Source organism: Caloenas nicobarica, chromosome 20 (genome assembly GCF_036013445.1).
Source record: "Caloenas nicobarica isolate bCalNic1 chromosome 20, bCalNic1.hap1, whole genome shotgun sequence".
Taxonomy (NCBI): domain Eukaryota; kingdom Metazoa; phylum Chordata; class Aves; order Columbiformes; family Columbidae; genus Caloenas; species Caloenas nicobarica.
The window spans coordinates 2346281-2366184 of NC_088264.1; the positions used below are offsets into that span (position 1 = coordinate 2346281).

The window sequence follows — 19904 nt, forward strand, 5'->3', positions numbered from 1 at the left end:
CTAGTTGTAAGAAATAAGCTGACACTCCGATTTGGCAGATTAAACATGTTTAAGCAGGATTTCCTTCAACCTGTAATTAAAAAAAAAAAAAAACCAAAGAAAAAGCAAACACACGTGTGATGTCGAGCCTCAACAGAAGCTCATGACTAATGGAGTTGCAAATAAAGCTCTGATTGCAGCAGTCATTCATATTTCCGCAGAGAAAAAAAACGCCCTTAAACGCAAAAAGCAAGACTTGACTCAAGCATCGTGAAGATGCTCAAATAACCAAAAAGTATATAAATAAAATAATAAATGTGTTACTAAGCAGATGGGAGCAGCCTTCCAGCTGCCCTCAGCTACGGTTACTCTTCCTTTGGACTCAGAGACCCTGAGTGTCCTCAAATATTCTGGCGCAGACAAAAATGGGAGAGGAAACTAATTATCAGTGGTGTCACTGCTGATCAAACTGAGAAGAGAAGCTCTAGGAGATGCGTGTCCGTGCCTGGCATGCCGAACGCTGCCCCTCAGGCGTGAGGAATTATAAATCTCATTGTACAAGATCACTGAGGCGTTTTAAAACTACGTTTTAGAACTACATAGCGCAGAAAATAAGGTTTCTGTGAAATTACTCCGTAAGATCAATTTTAGAACTACACTCTGAAGAGCCAGATTTTCAGATGTGGAAGTCCCAACTGTTCCTGTAGGCCCTTACATATTAAAATAAAAATCTATTTGCAGTCATGGATACGAGTTAACAAAGCTCCATTTCAGGCATGATGGAGTTTTCACAAACTGAAAGCTTCAGAAGATTACACAGGCAGGAAAATGATATACCTGCATGAAACCTGAGCAAACATTAAGCAGCAGTCAAGAAATAGACTTTTTTCTTACACACACCTTTTTGTTTTTCTTAACTCATTTCCTTACGTTATCAATGGCCAAGAGTAGAACCAGGATGGGAAGGAAGACGACAATGAAATCCCCTCTTGGTTAGTTCTGTAATTCTTAGACAAGCAAGAACCTGCTTCGTTCTACATCCACTGTTTCCTCATGGGCGGATGACTGGAAGGCTCAATCTGTAGATACAAGTCATATTACTCATTTTTTCTTTGACGGGGTTAAATTATTTTCTTATTGCACAAATAGTTAAATGCAGCATCCTGTATTACAGCAGAAACCTCACCCAAAGCAACTTCTTTCTTTGCCTTCTTCCAACCTCAAACTGGAGAATTAGACTCCACAGACCCTTGATAGTTATGGATTAATTTGACATTCTGCAGAAACACCATAAAGAAAAAGATAATTTGCTAAACACTAAATGAGTTTGCTGGAGACGAAGAAAAACAGAGTTCTTTGCTAATGAATCCATGGAATAAAACCTCCAAACAAGCTCTACTTTTTACACCACTGGTGCTAAATAAGATGTATTGGAAGAGCGTTTCATGACAACTTTACTCTCTGGTGTGAGGTATTTAGCATCTCAAATGTTATACTTCACTTCTATGGCTGAGTTTTGAGTAACAGGCAACTACAGAATAACCAATTTGCGTTTTACTTCCAAAAGCATTCATCACCTCCGGAAAAAAAAAAGAAGATAGAGACAAAAAGAGACAAAAAGAGACAAAAAGAGACAAAAAGAGACAAAAAGAGACAAAAAGAGACAAAAAGAGACAAAAAGAGACAAAAAGACAAACTTCTTTCTTCTCATTACTCCCTTGCTCCACCTTCTAATAGAGACTTTAGAAGAGCAATTTTTAAACCAACCGTATTTGGAAGCACATTACAGAACACCCATGGATTCCACACATTTGCCCAGGATAACGTGCATCGAGGGCACACACGGCAGCTGAAGGACTCCCCTGGAAGCAGAGCCTCTGTTCCAACACCCCCTGCCCTCTGGGCCGCCCTGCTCGAGCAATTCTGACTCAGGAGATCAACATTGTGCTCCAAAATACAGGTACCATACTAAAAGCACATCTTTTTTCCAAACAGACTACACAGATGAGGCAATAGTATTTAAGACATCTTTCTCATAGTTGCCTTTTATTAAAAGTATGCTAGTACAACCTCGATTATGCTTTAGAGCTGAAGTGCTTATATTCGTTCTTAATATTCTAGTGCCTTTATACAAAAAAGAAATCTGCAGTGGAACTAAAATGCCCTATAATAAGGAATTCTGTTGTAGTTCAGATCCAAGTAAACATCACATTTCATATACAAATTATCCCTATTAAACTTATCAGAATTCCTCCCTCCTTCCACTCTCCTCATGGCAAGCAAACAGTAACATTATTGCCTAATGTACCCAGGAGAAAGCGCTGTTGGGCCCTGTCGAGTTTTCTCGGGTTCTTTTGGACTCTGACGGGCTCTGTTGGGCCCTTTCAGGCTCTGTAGGGCTCTTTCAGACCTTGTAAGGCTTCGCTGAGCCTTGTCGGGCTCTGTCAGGCTTTATCGGGCCTTGACGGTCCCTGTCAGGCTTTGTCGGGCTCTAACACGCCTCATCAATCTTTGCTGAGCCCTGTCAGGCTCTGTCGGGCTTTGTTGAGTCCTATCGGGCTCTGTCAGGCCCTCTTGGCTTCTGTTGAGACCTGTTGGGCATTGTCGGGCGTTGCCAGGCTCTGTCAGGCCCTGTCAGCGACTGTCAGGCTTTGTCGGACCTTCTCGTGCCTTGTCGGGTTCTGTCAGGCTCCATCATGCCTTGTCAGTCTTTGTCGAGGCCTGTCAGGCTCTATTGAGCTCTCTCGGGCTCTGTCAGGCTTTTTCGGTCCCTGCAGGGCTTTGTCAGGCTCTGTCAGGCTCTGTTGGATTCTGTTGGTCCCTATCAGGCCTTGTTGGGCTCTGTCACGCTCTGTCTGGCTCTGATGGCTCTTTGTCGGTCTTTGTCGAGCCCTGTGGGGCTTTGTTGGGCTCTGTCAGGATTTATTGGGCTCTCTTGGGCCCTGTCAAACTTCCTTGGGCTGTGTCAGGCCCTGCTGGGCTTTGTCTGGGCCTGTTGGGCTCTGTCAGGCTTTGTCAGGCTCCATCATGCCTTGTCAGTCTTTGTTGAATCCTGTCAAGCTCTGTTGGGCTCTGTCAGGCTTTGTTGGGCCCTGTTGGGTTCTGTTGAGACCTGTTGGGCTCTGTTGGGCCCTGTCAGCGACTGTCGTGCCTTGTCGGGCTCTGTTGAACTTTGCTGGGCTCTGTCAGGCCCTGTGGGGCCATGTCATGCTCTGTCGCCTTCCACCAGGCCGCGTCGGGCTTTGTCAGGCTTTGTTGGGCTCTATCATGTCTTGCCAGTCTTTGTCAAACCCTGTCGGCCTCTGTCGGGCTTTGTCGAGTCCTATCGGTCTCTGTCAGGATTTGTTGGACTCTGTCGGGTTTGGTCAGTCCCTGTCGGGCTTTGTTGGGCTCTGTCAGGTGCTCTTGGGCGTTGTCGCGCTCTGTCAGGCACTGCTGGGGTTTTTTGGGCTCTATCAGGACTTGTTGAGCCCTGTTGGGCTTTATCGAGCTCTCTCAGGCTCTGTTGGGCCCTATCAGGCTCTGTCGGGCTCTGCTGGGTTTTGCCGAGCTCTGTCAGGCTTTGTTGGGCTCTGTTGGGCCCTGTCAGGCTCTGGTGGGTTCTGTTGGGCCCTGTCAGCGATTGTCAGGCTTTGTCATGCTCTGTCAGGCCCTCTTGGGTTTTGTCAGGCTGTGTCAGGCTGTATCACGCCTTGTCAGCCTTTCTCAAGGCCTGTCAGGCTCTGTCGGGCCCTGTTGGGCTCTATCATGCCTTATCGGTCTTTGTTGAGCCCTAAGGGGAAAGTTATCTGTTTATAGTCTAAAAATCCTGATTAGCAACCAGTTTTGACAGCTGGCATTGATCTACAAGATAATCCACAAGGACTGCATAGATGTAGCTGTTGCTGACGTAGTTAATATTCCAAGAGAATGATGACAGGAGTCAGAGCTGGACCGAGAAGGCCTCTGAGTTAACAGCAGCATACACACATCTCAAAATTTCTACGTATTTTATTGATTTCTGAATTCTCCAGGTCTTGAACTAAGGTATTTATATGCTGGATTGGTCTAGTCTTTGAACTACTAAAGACTATTTGTATACCTACTGTGCTAGTTAACCAACATTACCTAAACCAATGCATATGGTGAAATGTTGCCTTCAATAAATCTAATTTTTCCCCAATTAACTTGACTGAGATGAGATTTCTCTTAGCAAAGGAATCCTTAAAGCAAGAATTCTCTTACCAGGTGACTATGCCAGTCTTATCAATAGCCTGAAAAATACCAGTAGCAGCCTTTTGCATTAAAACAGCAAGTTGGAAGACAATGAAGGTTCTACATTTGTTTAAGGGATCTTTCTAGAAAATAATACTATAATTCATTTATACAGAGTGACAGGGTTATTTTCTTGTAAACTTGATTCAGTTTCTACAATACATGATATTGTAACTGCATGATTCTACTTGATACATTAAGTGCATGCTGGAACAAGGTACCTGAACCTATCATTACAATTTATATTGCACATCTAACTGGTGACATTTAGGCAACAGTTCTTAATTACTAAGATATTAAACCCAGATGATTCTGTCTCATAACTGGCCAATACTTCCATGAAGCTCCGGCTGCTTGAGTTCAATCACTGAAGTAATTGAAAGAGAAGATCGATGCCAAGACTGCAACAGCAGCGGCGATGACCACACCTAAAATAACAAAGGCAATTCACTGGGTGAGTGGCACGGGCGCAATTAGCAGCAGCCAGGGTGTGGAGGGCAGGGACGAGGTGAACGACAAGCAGAAGAAACAGTAAGAGCCACCTCAACAACCATCTACCACTGCTAAGCATAAATTTAAAGCTGTGGAGTCAAACAACGAAATTCTAAAAGCTCCACGTGGCATTTCTTATCAGAGCAGGACCCTTCCAGAAATCCAGGTGACTGCACACTTCTGCAGTGCCTTGGCCATGTCCTGGCCTATGAAATAATGCACTGACTCTGCACTACTGCTTAGTTCTAGGAATCAGACTATGAAAAAAAAAAAAAATTAAGCTTTTAAGTTTTTTCTTTTCTGTGTGGCACCACATCTACTCCGTAAGTCTTTTTGTAGCATAACAGCCATTTTTCTATTGATTTACATGTTTGTTACTGATGCAGTTAAGACGACATAAAAAAACCCCAAACACCTCAGTGATGATTCAAGTGAAAACATTTTTACATCCTCAGCAAACACATATTTACTGCCAGTACTCTAATCTGCCAGTTACCATGTTCTACTTCTAAGAATTAATAGAAAACCAAAGTTACTGCTTTGTTGAATAAAATATAACTATTTTAATATGAAGAGACAGTCAAAGCTCACAGCAAAGTGAGCTGTGCAAAGCACAGACAGATATACGAGAGCTGGATGCAGAATATCATGGAGAAGCTGTAGCTGAAAGAAGAGTTCTGTGGCTGGTGTTCCCTGAATTATTGAGGCCGACAATTAGCACCCAAGCCCACGTGTATTTGTCAGCTTTGGGAGGAGATTCCTGAGTCACCAGCCAATTTATGGGTGCCTACTTGACAAAGCCATGCAATCGTGTTATTTTTCAAGTACAGAATTATAAAAGCGGTGAGTCTCCAAAAAAGCAGTAAAGCTACATGAGCCTTTTGCATGCACTTGTAAGCAGAATGAATGCAAATACTGGTTTTGTTCCCACAGCGGGTTGTGGTTCTTCCTTCCCCAGAAACACCCTGCCCCTACAACACTGAAATGAGGACTCATTTCAGTAAAACATTGCATTAATCTCACCATCTTATTAATAATTCTGTGGAATCTAACAGTACTGAAAGGGTCCATTAAAGTTTCTGGACTGCCATAACAAAACCAGGGAAGTAACGTACCCATATTTTGTTGAAGTTTCAACAGCAACGTTGCTTTTGTCACTTGTTTCTGTTGTGTGTCATCCGTGTTGTCAACAATGGGACAAATATCAACTGCATGGAAATCAAGCGAAGAAGTAAATACTAGGTGAAAAGCTAACGGTTGTGTTTTACAGTTGAATTAATGCAAAAGGCCAAGAACTTAACCTTGACTTTATAAGAAGTTTATGGTAGAAAAAATACAGTTTATCATAGTAGAAATAGTACAGTAGCAACAGTATAGCACCAATCTATTCCATATGGCTGGAAGGGTAAAAACAAAGCGAAAAAATACACTTGTGAATGAGTTCCTCTTCCAAAGCTCATTTTCCACACCCTCCTTCCAGAATAACATATCCAACCACCTTTATGGAACTTGAGGAGAATTTGAGTGCTCTGAGAGGGAATCACCAAAACGAACCATTAACCACCTTCCAAGATCAAAGTTTTCCCTTTAAAGCCACTTGTCTGGAGTTCAGGTTACACACAAATCCATTGCCACTAAAAGAGTGAGCCCAGCATCATTTCCCTACCTAACAGCCATAAATGCTTTATTTCAAAGCACAGAAATTCCTTCAAAATACATTTTCAGAGCAGACACAGAGGACACGTGCCCCTTCGGAACGATTATTAAATCCTTAGACTGTGCGGCCAGGATGGGAGAGCGCTTGACTCTGTTTCCAGTCCAGAGTATCTTCTGGACCAGCAAACAGTAAGAGAAAGCACACTGTGGCAGTGAGATCTGGATGTCTTCGGAAAGAACAGAACGGGCATGGTGAGATGAGAAATAAAGACTAACAGATTCTTCTTGTTCAGAAGATGAAGAAGAAAACCCCACAGCAGTATCAGCTATCAAGTTTTAGCAGTACATGGAATACTGATCTAAATAAAAACACATCTCCCATCTCCAGAGGGGGGTTGCCAATCACGTATAAATTACAAATTATATAGCTGAGTAATACGGCACATCCGTTGTGTGATTCATACGAAACTGATTCATGGAAAAGTACTTTCTCTATCATAGCATTAGCTATGGGGGAAATGTATAATCTAGATGGGTGATTGTAAAGGTTGTTTCTGTCACAGGAGTCATGTGCGTGCTTGTTTTTAAAATCTTCTCCAGTCAAACTTGCACAAGATATTGCTACACAAAAGCACTCTAACTGGACATTTAGGACCTGTCTTTAGCCATTTTTATCCCTGAACCCACTGACTTTGTACAGGATGTACTATGGCAGAGCAATTAATAACTGCTCAGTATGAACCTTAACAGGATAGCAAGACCTATAGATATGCACATGCACACATACGCATCCATTAAGCGTAAACACCGCTTTGAGATCTCTCTGCAATCTGCATATAAAAATAAAAATAAGGGCACAACATTTCAATGCAAGGGGTGCTATTTTCGAAGAGAAACGATCACATATTCCTGAAGCCCACTGGTCTTCAATGAGACCGCAGTTTCATCATTATTTTTTCTATGCGAAGGAAAACACATCCTCATCTGTCTAAAATATGAACAGAAATCTTCAACTGGAATAAATGAATTATTAATTGTTGCAAGACAGCTTTCCAAGTAAGTACATTAACTAGCACAGTAAGAGCACCACATTCTCTTCAAACTACTTAACAGAGCTTTCAACTCCCTAAAATAACATATCTATTTTAGAGAAGCTGACCCCATTTCTTGGGTCACCTTTGAAGTCTAGACACAGCAGGTGTCTTTCTGCTTTAGTTTTCATGAGCAGGTAGGATAGTTTGTGCCCTCTAACTTTGTGTTTCTTGGCGCCTTCATAAGAACCGCTGCACTTTTCTAGAGGTGGCTTTTGAAGCTGCACATGAAGGCAGCAATGCTTGCTTGCTCTGGAAGGGAAAAAACAAAACAGAGGAAAAAAGAAAAAAGAAACACTCTTGAGCTACTTAGGTACCAAAGGCATTTCTGTCATTAAGGAAGACTTGCATTTGAAGCGGCTGCGGTATAAATCACATAGAGAGTTTTCAAAAGCAGAGGCTTTCTAGTACCAATTATACGAATCCTTAATTCATTAATTCTTCCATTTGCTAACAAAGATGGGGAAGCGATTACCACTCCTGAGGTCCTATTTAAGTTTATCTACTCAGGGTATTTAACACGCCACCCCCTGCACCGAGGAGGAGCAGGGATTTAGCAAAGCCAATCATAAATGCAGAGCTTTCAATTGCTTGATTAAAGCACTAATACCTTGAAAGTGCAGCGTCAGAGCTCCTTATATCTTTCAATCATAAATAGCGCAGTTTTTACTTTCTATTTTCCATGTAACGATTTTAAAGCATGACCTGATAGAACTCGCTGGAGAGTTGTACAAAGAATCAGGAGAGTAAAACCGTAGGAGGTGGCAGCAGGGGCTATACTAAGTAAGCACATAAACCTGACCTTCCCAAAACACCTTTATTTCATATGTTTTAACTAAAAGCTCCTTAAAAATAAATCTTTTGGTTATACTGATTAGATAATCTTCTTCTCAACTGCATATTTGAAAAAGCAACAGGAAAAACAAAAAAGAGATTATTTGAAAAGCCTGCTCATGTTCTTGAATTGTAAACAACCCTTTTTATCAGCAGCTTCACTATGATGGGCATTCCCAGTCAATTCAAGGCTGGTGCCTAAGACCACAGGAATTTTGATACGAACAAAATTCACTACAAACAAATTTTTATACCACTACTGAATACTGACTATTATTAATAGAGATAGCGCTAAGCTTTGAGAAACAACAAATGCTACCCAAATTGGAACAAAGCGTTGAAAAAGCTTTTACACAGGGGAGACCTCAAACTCTCATTGTGTCACAAAACCACGGTTACAGCAGCGCTTAGACACTTCACACCAAAGTACCAATAAAAATCAAATTGCAAAATCAATGCTTTTTCTCACAATGCAGAATACTTTTCTTACACAGTTAACAGGTCTAATTTCTAAAACTGCCTCCCTGGCATTAATGAAAGTGTATAAAGAACTTAAGATTTTAATAAGCCACGAGTTATTAATATGGTAACGATAATTCCCAGAATTGAACAGCATTGTGCTGATAGCGTTATTACCACCATCGCTATGAACAGAACCCATTATACAGACAAACTTTATGGGGTTCATGGGAATAAGCAATAATTAGCTTAAAGACTACTAAAATTACGCTTATAACGCAAGAGAGATTTTTATTTGCTTTCCTGTTTTTCGTGATGGTCTTGAGCTGTGTACATCTGTTACTTCGAGATAACGAGTCAGATTCACCGCTAACAGGTTTAGTTAAAACCCAGGAAAACTAAATAATTTAGAAAGATTTAAGAATTTGTGGTTACCTCTGAAATGAAGAAACCCAAAAAACCCTCCAAGTAAACAAGTAGGTCAAGCAGAATATCAGTAGTCACAGTTCACCCTACGCACCAAACTCATGGCTACGTTTTCCATTTTTTTGTCCCAAAATACCAACATGAAAAAGTCTCTCTTATCTGAGAATTTTTTTTTTTAAATTTTAAATTATAAAACTGTAACCTGTAGCTCATATTCACATTGATGGAAGACAAAAGGGAAGAAATCTCTTCTGTAAGATCATAGGAAGCATTATTAGATGAATTTCAACTACAGATTTGACCCCTACATTGAAATCAAAGCCACACGGGGAAAAAAATAAAAGACACAAAAGGAAACAATTTAAACCAAAAATATTGAGAAAGTCAGTAACTACATTACAGCAAAGTATCTGTATTAAAGGGAACATAACAGTCTTATAATCAGATCATAAACTTCTAAGACATTCAGTAGAAAATAAAAGCACTCACAGTTTTCTTTCCAAGTGAATCACAAAGCTTCAGGCTTGGGCACTGCATTTGATACGTAAATTAAAGCACTCCGAACAAGGAAAGGTACTCGGTATTTTTGAAAGACTCAGGTTCTAGTATGAAAACTTCCTGAAAGATGCATTAGACTATATACGTGTTTTTTAATATTCAGTGAAAAAATTGTAGATTTGAGTACAGCTGTCAACTTCTGATTTTGACTTAGAATAAGCAGTGTCAGAACTACTCAGCTCTTAAAACAGTGAAGTTGAACTACTGAAAAAGTAATCCGAATATAAAGCTTTCTGGTTTTTTTACAGTTTATTCACCGATATAGGGTCATCCTTAATTCATGTGCAGAGTAATGTATGTAAACTTTGTTCAACTGAACTGTAGCTCACGAGCTGCAACCACACTTGCACAGAAAGAGCAAAATATTTGAGAGAAGAGAAAAAAAATCTGTTACAAGTCAAATACAAACCCGCCAAGAACCTGCACCACTTTTCATGAATATATTTAAACTGTAATTAGATTGATATAAACCCTTAGAGCTTGATATGAAGGAAGCCAACTTGAAGCATATCCATATCTGGATAAAAGTGGCCTGTGCCATCGGTCACCACTTTTGTGACCCGTGGCTCTCAGAGCCTGTATTTACCTGCGCTCATCTCCTCTGCGACATGGATATCTTCAGCCTGCACGGCTTGATCCAACAGCTCAACAAAACGTTCCTGAATTTCTCCAGCGGCCTCATCACCAAACTTATAATCACTGAGCATCACGCTGGATCCAGCCACGGGGACAAACAGTCTTTGAGGTAAGACGTGATATTGCCTCATAAAATCTAAAGGAAAAGGGGGAAAAATCATCATCCAAAGAAAAGCCTTGCCAGTTACGGTAAGATTCTTTAATAATAAGATAAAGCTATTGCAAAGGAACTGCTCAAGGTTTCCACGTAAAAATCTTGGTTTTCAGGTTTAGTTGTTACTGTTTTATGCAAGTTTTGGCTACTATTATACTGATTTATATTCTTACAATAGTCTCTCCAGCAATACCCAAGAGACCTCCAAAACAGCCCATAAAACGCTAAACAGCCCTTTTTTCTTGTTCAGAATGACTAGCAAAAAACACCGGGAGAGACTGCAGATAAGAGCGTACACAGAACAGTGCACGATTTCAACACCGCAGAGGATTGCAAACACTTGGCCACTTTATGCCGTAAAGCCACAAAGTACGGGTGCCACCTAAAGAGGAAACTGAAAACTGCATGTGATTGAAAAGTTTAAATCGTGCAGGTTGGATAAAGTTGGCTGACACCAAAACGAACCACATTCTCCTGAAGCAAATGGTAATTCTGAACATGAATCCACCCATTTCCATTTCTTTTCTATTTTTTCTAAAATCACTACCAAATAGAGTACCTTTTAAAAGGCTTTCCTTTATCTAAGATCTTCAAACTGATATTTCGATTGGTTTAAAAAACTCCAAACAACACAACAACATGTAGATAACTTGATACTATTGCACCAACTCAAAAAAGTTTAAATAATCACCCAGTATGAGCTGGAAGATTTGTTCTCATCATGTACCCCCTTAGGTTTTACTATAATCACGATAAGAAGTTTTATTTTCATTAGATCAATTTGCATGGTGTTCTGGCCACTACACAGTGCTCTGTTGAAGTCAAGCTAATGCAATCCCACAGTTATTCACCGTGCTGAAATAAGACGTACTTCTTTAAAAGAGACAAAACATGTAAAACAGTATTTGATGAAGAGAAATAACTCTTGGAGCAGAGACAACACAAATGATATATTTGTATAGTCAGTCAAAAAAAAAAAAAAAATCAGGATACTTCACATCATAATCACCACACACAATGCCATATTTAATTGAGATGAACTACTGAACTAACTTCAGAGATACATCATACGGTGATTTAAAAAAAATTAAACGTGCAGGTTAGAGTTAGATTAGTGACAGGAGTTTCAACTACAGTAGTTTTAAAAATGGCAAGATTTCTGATCAGTGAGAAAGAAGCTGAAATTGCATTTTGTGGTCAGGAGAACTGAATACAAATTTGGTATGAAAGCTGCGATGCCAAAGCACATATCTGGACTTGACAAAAATTCTCTGGATTTTAAGAGAAACTCAAGGCTGCCAAACAGAAATTGTGTCATTTGCTTTTTATTCTCCTCTAACTTCCCTACACTAGCAGAATCTTCTACAAGAACCAAAATTCACTCCAAATGTAAGCTGTTATCTATTTATTTATTTTAATTCCTACTTTTTTGGTGAGATCCTTCATTTATAATCAGATCTTCAAACAGTATTTCACACCGATCACTCAATGTGTTTATTATGTCTCTCTTCAAAGCCTGCAAGGACAAAGCAAAACCATCAGTAATGGAAAAGTCATTTGCAAAGCTTTTGACTAGAAAGAAACAACAAAAGAAGTCCCTCAGAGGTTTAACCCACGTTGAAATAGTTTTTCCCACAAAGTAAAAACTCTGAAGATAAAGTTAAAAAATCCAGTAAAGAGAAACTAACTGTAAAAGAATTAAAATCAAAACCAACAAAAATGAAAAGCTGAGGAAAATGTTAGTATTGTTAGAACTGTTCTTAATAGTAAAGTTTAGAAGCTGTCAAAAAAAATAATCACAAGGCATTAACTCAATAAGGGGAAAGAAAAACCACTGAACAACTAAATCTGTATTTTCCCTCTACACATACAAAAATATAGCCTGTAACCTTTTCTTAAGAAAATTCTCCGAAGCTAATCACTTCGACAATTTGTGCAAAGATTCACCAGAGAACAGCTTTAGCAACAGGAGACATACCTTCTAGAAGTGAAAAAGGAACTGAATCCACCACACACGCGCACAGTTTGTTTCTAAAACAATCCCCGTGTTCAAGGGCATGAACATTTATTTTGACCCCAGTTTAGACTGGGGCAAAGAAAAAACAGTTTGACAAATTTCATGTATTTCAGAAAAATGTTTGTGATGAACTAACGACCTTTTCACTACCTGAATGGCTTCTTTAACTTTTGGCTTGTTGTTATGGACGTAGGCTCTGCATTTCACAGCACCTTTGAGATTTATGGAACCACCACAGACCTGGACCGTAGCTGTTGATCTACGACTTGAACCCTGGGACTGAAAAATAAACAGGTTTCGGTTTTATCTTGTTACCAAGGCACTTGCAGCATGAGTAACAAAAAACAGAACTAGGAAATTGATAGCATATCTTAAAATGTTTACTTAGAACCTGTTTTCTCTCATGATTTATAACTCTGTTTTTTTTTTTTTCAGGTTTGTTAGTTAAGACTGAAAATTTCTTTCCATTACGGAAAATGTATTTACTTTTGCGGACATTTCATTTCTTGTGATTTAAATATTTGTGTGTGTAAGACTTCTAAAACTTTCCAGGCAAGTGGCTTGTGGCTAATATTAGTCTTGCAGTCTAGAAATCCTTTTAAGATTTTTTTTTTAAACAAAGTTTGTATGTTTACTATGCAGCCAGCATAACCTACCATATCCTGAGATTCATCCCATCAGTCAGAACTAAATTATAAATGCGGCGACATTTAGAACTGTATTAAACTGTTGCCTAGAAATACTCACCATAATTACCCAAACAATGAGTCTGTTGTGTGAAGGACTCTAAGACACCACCTGGAAACACGAGGCGGCTTAACTTCCACAAGAACTGCATAAACTACTACCAAAATAAAAAGCTTTCCTTTCTCTGAGGCAATTAACCATTGGACTAATGTAACGACAAAAGCTGAGATACTCATCAAGTCTTTAAAATGGCATTTTATGCATTTCTAAGTTTTGCTGAATGTAACTTTAGAGAAACCAGGAACTACCTGACAAAATGAGGTGGCCTGTGCTACGCAAGAAGCCAACGACACAACATCTGGACACATCTGGACTTTAGGACCTTGACTGGGGCACCTACTTCAGGGCTCAAGCCAGTATAACCTCTGGTAGAGAGGAAACTCCTGACACAGACCCAGCAGCTCCAGATTAGGATTTAGCTCACAGGGTCTGGACCTGAATCCAAAACGAGCGACTGAGCTGCTGACAAAGCGTTCGAGTGCATGTCCACAGCTAGCTGTGGCAAGCTGAAGCATGGGGGTGACTCTGAACTTCCCAACAATGCAAAGTCACCTTGAAATCAGTGTATGCAGGTACGCACAGGTATCCTCCTACCAAATGAATTAGTTTGTGGGATTTCATTTCTACAACCAGTTTTTAAAATTTTCCTTGCAGCTGTACTATGCAATTCTGAGACAATGCGGTTATCACAGCACGAGAATTTCCAAAGACACAGAATATGTAGATCTGGCCACAATTTCACAGTCAGAATCCGTGAGGGAATAAAAAGTCTTAGGACAAAGTAAGCTGGATTTCTAGACAATAATTCAGAATGTTTTTTTATTTTTCATTATATTTTATAAGATAACAGAGAGGTTATACTTTACAAACCACTAGATACTTACCAGCTGTGTCAGAACTTTGACATCAGAAAACTGAGTGCTGGATTGAATATTTCCTTTTGACTTTTTCTGAGGGGAGGAAAAAATTGTGTGTCATGAAACAGGAAAAAAATCTCCCTGATTCAACGTCTCCTCACTACAGTGTAAAATGTGCCCTAGTTTATAGCTTTTAAGAGAGAAAATGGCCCATAGAAAACAGCCGTGAGAATATAATTACAAAACTAAAAGGCGAGATGGATGCATCAGCCAAACAATGTGTTTCCACCCTTTGTTAAAAATATAGACACATGTAGGTCTTAAAAATCTCATCACCTACATTCACACCTTACTCATGTTCTTTAATGACAAGACAGTGCATAGAAAAATTTTTAGTCAGACTTCCCATATAATTATTGTGTTTGCATTGCCGGAGGAAGAAGAGGCAACTTGCAGCAATGCGGATGGGAACACGAGCAGCCCTGCGTATTAGTTACCTAAACGGGCCCATTAGATCAATAAACGCTGTACAGAAGACGTCTCCGGCGTTATCACACCGAAGGTTCTCACCACACATCTATTAGAGTTCAATTCCTTCTTGTTTGGCACTCACCTGCCCTTCCAGTAGCTCTGTATCATCATCTTTAACTTGCCCGTTGATCAGAAAAACACTGTCTTCGATTTGTTTGGACCATCTATTTAATCCGTTCTTTAAAAAAAAAAGTGAAAACACAAAAATCTCATAAGAAAGAGGAAAGAGAATTTCGCTAAGAGTCAGACAGTATCATGCTGAAAATTATTTCCTGTTTCAACGGCTACTCTGAGAGAGTTTTAAAGTCTCTGAAAAATCTGTTTATATGTTTTTTCTGAAGCTAAATCTTACAGCAAACATGTTCAGAATATATCCATTAGGATACAAGTATTTCAAAATATTTAAGTGCTACCCTAGGGATTTGATTTTTAAAAGTCAATTAATATCAAAAGCACCCTTTACCCCATCCTAATTGGATGTAACATTTCACTAGGTGAAGCAGAAGAGACTTTGGTTGGAATAACCACGACAATTGCAAAAATAGTTTTGAGCAAAGGAAACTGCTGACACTAAACACAGCAGAAGAAAAATCTATCTCCACTTTTTATACTATGAATGTTTCATAGTAACTTCAAATGGCATTTAAAAGAGGAATAACTGCCAAGCACTCTCTGCTGATTAGTCCTACTCCTCGACTCACATTATTAAAATCTTTCTCTGTCATTTAATTCAGAGCAGAAGGAGGGGTGTGGGGACCCCCTGCGCCACTGGCACAGCCAGCGAGTTACCTTGGTGTTCTTCTCCAAGTCGTGGTTGGGTGAAGTGGCAAGAAGTGGAATGTGAATATTGACGTTTACTGTGCAGCCCAAAGTCAACCAGGATGCAGACAGAGCGCTCTGGTATTTCCAATCTGCTGGTTTGGCTGAACTCTGAGAACAGAAAGAAGCAAGAAAGCATAAATATAAAATATAAATATAAAACAAAACACTGCATAGAGGGTTTTTTTTTTTTAACATTGCTTGTTAAGCATTAAAAGCTGTATACGACACACAGGATGACGAGCTCACCTTTGGGTCTTGTACATCATAGGTTCGGCAAACTACTCTTTGCTACTTAAAGAAAAGATCCAGTGAAAAGCAAACAAACAAACAAACAAAAACAAAGAAGAGCAATTTGCAATTAACTTTGTCCTTTACTTCTTTGTTGAGCTAATTTATGCTCTGAAGAAAGTTCTCACCTTTCATTAGTGTAAAAAAGTAGAAAAACATTTGCCTGTAAACTCCAACTATCATAGCGATGCTGTCCCAGCTCTTCCAAATATACTAAGATCAATAGGTATTGACAGGGAGAACTACCAATGCACCGATTTGCGGTTTATCCTCTCTCTCACCTCTCTGAGGCAAAGCCTTGCTTTCTTCTCTGTGTGTTATTTCATTATCGACAGACCCGGCATTCTCCTGCAACACTAGTACCGGTCCCACACGCCTGCTACTTCTTCACCTCCATATCAGTATCAACGGTAACAGCAAGCTCAAGAAGCTATATGGTATTTTAGATGTTTTTCATCAATTTATGCAAATCAAAACTGACTGGGGAAGGCATCATTTGATGCCGCCACACACGAACCTAACAGAAAACAAATGATGAAAATTTTGCAAGGATAAGAGGGTCAATACTCTAATCAGAAAACTCCTCCATTTTGACTTAACTGATCTATGCCTAACTGAACTCAAACAACTTTCCCCCCATAATTTATCATTTATTCAGAAATAACTACAGAAAACATGCTCTCAATCAATAAACCTTGATCATAAAGGATACTTTTTAGTAGCTGAACAAATTTGAAGAGCTGCTCTGTCCGAGACCTCCTCCTCAGAGGGTTTCCAGAGCCTTCTTTTCGTCAAGGACTTCTCCACTGAGAAGATTAGCTAAGGATGAAAAAAGTATTATGGATTTTTCCACAAAAAGAATGCATTTTAATTTCTGGAAAACAGTCTTGCACTAAAGTTCTAAGTCCGAGCGATTTCATAGTTAAGCATAAACAGGGAATACACCTTCCACATCACCAAAATGTTAAAAGAATATTCAACAAAGATTTGTAGGCAACTACTCCAAAGCGAAAGCGGCTTGTGAAATCCTAATTCAGATTCCTTTTTAAACTTAACCAAGCAACACACATTCACATATTCAACCCATATGCTTTTCTCCCTACAGAAATATTACAACTCTATGCCCATCAGTTGAGGATCCAGAAGGACACCTGTGCAAAATAGCTACTAATTCAAAAACAAAAACGAATTTTAATTCAGGAATGACTTATCACCTGGACACAGCTCACCTTTTTTGTTGGCTACTAGACGCAGTAATCACAACTGAGATGTGGTTACACTGCACTGTAAAAATTGAATCTTGGACCTTACACTTCAAAACCTACTCATGTTTAAATTGCTGATCATGCTTACCTTACAAAAATGATAAAATAAACTTACATCTACAGAACAGAAACTAAATGTGGCACTAGATGCCCCAATACAGTAACAAAAATGTATTTTAAGTCTATTGGACTGTAGCATGTTCTATGCAGTTTTTAAACATAACCCCACACGCCCAAGGTAAATACTCCTAGTTCTATATAATATATTCATTTTAAAGGAATCAGAACTACAGATATTTCACTATTGTAAACATCTCTACTCCGAACAACTCAGACAAAAAAACCTGACATGCTAACACTACTAACAACTGTGCCACAAGGATTTAGCTTAATATAACCTTTGACAATGTTTCCTTAAGCTAGAATGTCCACTTCCAGTAAATCCAGCAAGATTTGCCGTTGCAGTAACAAATACCACAAGGAACAGAAAGTTAGCAAATACAAGCTGTGGTATAGTCCCACAGGACAGTGATTTTCAGAGGTTTCAGGCTCAAAATCATACATCAGAGCAGCACATTTGTGCTTTTAGAAATAAAGCAAGAAAACAACCATATATACTGAAGACAATAACAGAAAATTACTCAGCTACACACCTAAAGATATTCCTGTTTTTTCCACCAAGAAGGACACTTACCTTGCGCAGAGCATTTTGACTATCTTTTGACAGTTCTGGAGTTGCAATAATAAACACACCAAGAACGAATAAGCCCCCAGGAAGCATTCTAGAAACCTTAAAAATAGAAATGAACATGTATTAATAGGAGTCAGAGATCTAGCAACGACATAACTTGATATATCAAAAATTTCTAATGAGACAAGTACGCATTAAGAGCAGAAGTGAAATAATTAAGACTGTTTTTCACTTATAGGTCCCTCTGAAATGTAGGAACACAGGACCTTGCAAATTTTCTCACTTCAGTCCTATGAAGTCATCGTAAAACTTTGAAACCAACGGAGATATCTTGGTTTAAAACATCTGTGCCTACCGTGGCTAGGAAGGTTCTTTTACTTTGAGAAAAATGCTTCAGATTAAACAAGTGATGAGATTTTGTAAGTCTTATTTCCTTTCTGTTTGTCCCATTGCCTCCATTAACTTGCCCTGCGGTACCTGACTGGCGTGTGTCGTTATCCACTCTTCATCAAGGGACGCCAGCTTTGCGGGACTGACGTTATCCTCCTGCTCTTCCTTTGGAGGTGTTCGAACAGCCCGGATCACGTAGTCTCTTTGCGGGGAACACTTTCAAAAGCATCAACATAAGCAAATATACCACGAAGTTGGCATCTGAGAATATACTGTGTAACACAGCAACTGTAAGGTCTGCTTTACAGTAGGTATCGTTAAGCTCTGTAGTAACCTGTTACAAAAATAATTCCCTCATGAATTTGCCTTTGCCTTAAAGTCTCGTTTAGTGATCACTTTTATCTTTAGGATTTTATTTTCTGTGTGTCCTGTCTTCCACAGAACGATTTAAGATGATTAAGGCCAAGGAGGTTTTCCCATGTTATCGTGAAGCAATAAATTAGACTTAAAACATTTCACACTTACCTGCCCTATTAACAGGCCAGTGACATACGGCTTTAATTTTGTGGTGAGGTCTGAAAGATACTGCCCAATAGCTTCCTCAACCAAGTACGTTCTACCCATTGCTGCAGGTTTAAGACTAAGTATTGCAGTTTCAACCTACAAAAGAAATAACGTATAAAGTCAAGGAAAGTCTATATACTACACTGGTTACCTGAAAGAAAGATCTTGAGAGATTAATACTTTATCTTTCAAAGGTTAGTTGCTTTATGATCTGCAAGTCTGTTCTTTTAAATGAAAAATGTAACTTTCCATACTAGAGGATGGAGCATGTGACCCTTATTAGAAAGAAAACTATTTTAAATACCTGCCACTGAAATATGGCAAGTCACGCACGCAAACGCCAGGAAAAACATCTCTCCAAGCAACAATTTCTTGCTGCATCATGTTCCATCAGAGGCCAGTATGTAAAGGGCGCATCTTTGCATTCACATTCCTCTTGGGGAGACTTGTACTTAAACATGCCGTGCCCGGTTTTCATTCCGGTTCCTCAGGCATTGGGAGCACGGCATGCGTGGACTATCCCAAGGGCCTTCACAGCGCCCACCAGCTGCCGTGTGGGCCCAGGGCCTGCCACGGACATAGAGATCCACGCAGACCTCTGTGGAAAACGAGGACTTGCACAGGAATTAACTCTGGCAGCGCCGCAGGCAAAGAGCACACGGTGAGGAGGGAACGCGCATTTGGAGCCCCCGCAGGGGTGTGTGCCGGCCGGGGCTGGCGGAGCCGCGGCGAGGAGGACGGCGGGAGAAGGACGGGTGTCCCGCACCCCGCTCAGCACCGACAGCACCGACAGCTCCTCCGCTCCCGCCCGTTCCCCGCAGCGCTCCCCGCACTCGCCTGAGGCCGCGGCCGCCGCCGGGTCCCGAACGCGGCACCGCCACCTCAGCCCCGCGCTCAGCCGGCCAACGGCGACGTCACCACCCCGCGCCGCTCGCGGCCCGGCGCAGCGCGATGACGCGCGCCGACCCGGCCCCGAGCGCGGGAAAAGTGCGCGCTGATGGAAAAGCTCGGCGCCAGAGCCGCCATGCTTTGAGTGGCGGAAGGGGTAACGCCTCTTCTTGCATCTTCCGGGCGCGCAGGATGGCTTGGAAGGGAGAGCGGATCGCGGCGAGCTTCGAGAGGAAGCCTTCGGGACTCCTGTGTGCATTTCAGCGGCTCCATCCCTCCAACCAGCCACTCTCGCCTCACTCAAC

The 19904-nt window shown here is 40.4% G+C and overlaps 1 protein-coding gene across 2 annotated transcripts; it reads right to left on the minus strand.

Annotated features, from left to right (window-relative positions):
• Positions 1-2008: 2008 nt before the first annotated feature.
• ODR4 (odr-4 GPCR localization factor homolog) lies at positions 2009-19624 on the minus strand. 2 transcript variants are annotated; one of them, XM_065648983.1, is made up of 14 exons: positions 19549-19624; positions 18673-18807; positions 18235-18363; positions 17761-17856; positions 16514-16620; positions 15760-15796; positions 15481-15621; positions 14774-14869; positions 14188-14253; positions 12707-12835; positions 11965-12055; positions 10336-10521; positions 5841-5933; positions 2009-4661 (listed from the first exon to the last, which is right to left on the minus strand). In XM_065648983.1, exons 2-14 carry the CDS (start codon positions 18769-18771, stop codon positions 4594-4596), a joined length of 1338 nt encoding a protein of 445 aa, XP_065505055.1. In that variant the 5' UTR covers positions 18772-18807; positions 19549-19624; the 3' UTR covers positions 2009-4593. The 2 variants fall into 2 exon arrangements, with proteins under 2 accessions (XP_065505055.1, XP_065505056.1); XM_065648984.1 differs by lacking the exon at positions 19549-19624 and adding an exon at positions 19016-19132.
• Positions 19625-19904: the final 280 nt, after the last annotated feature.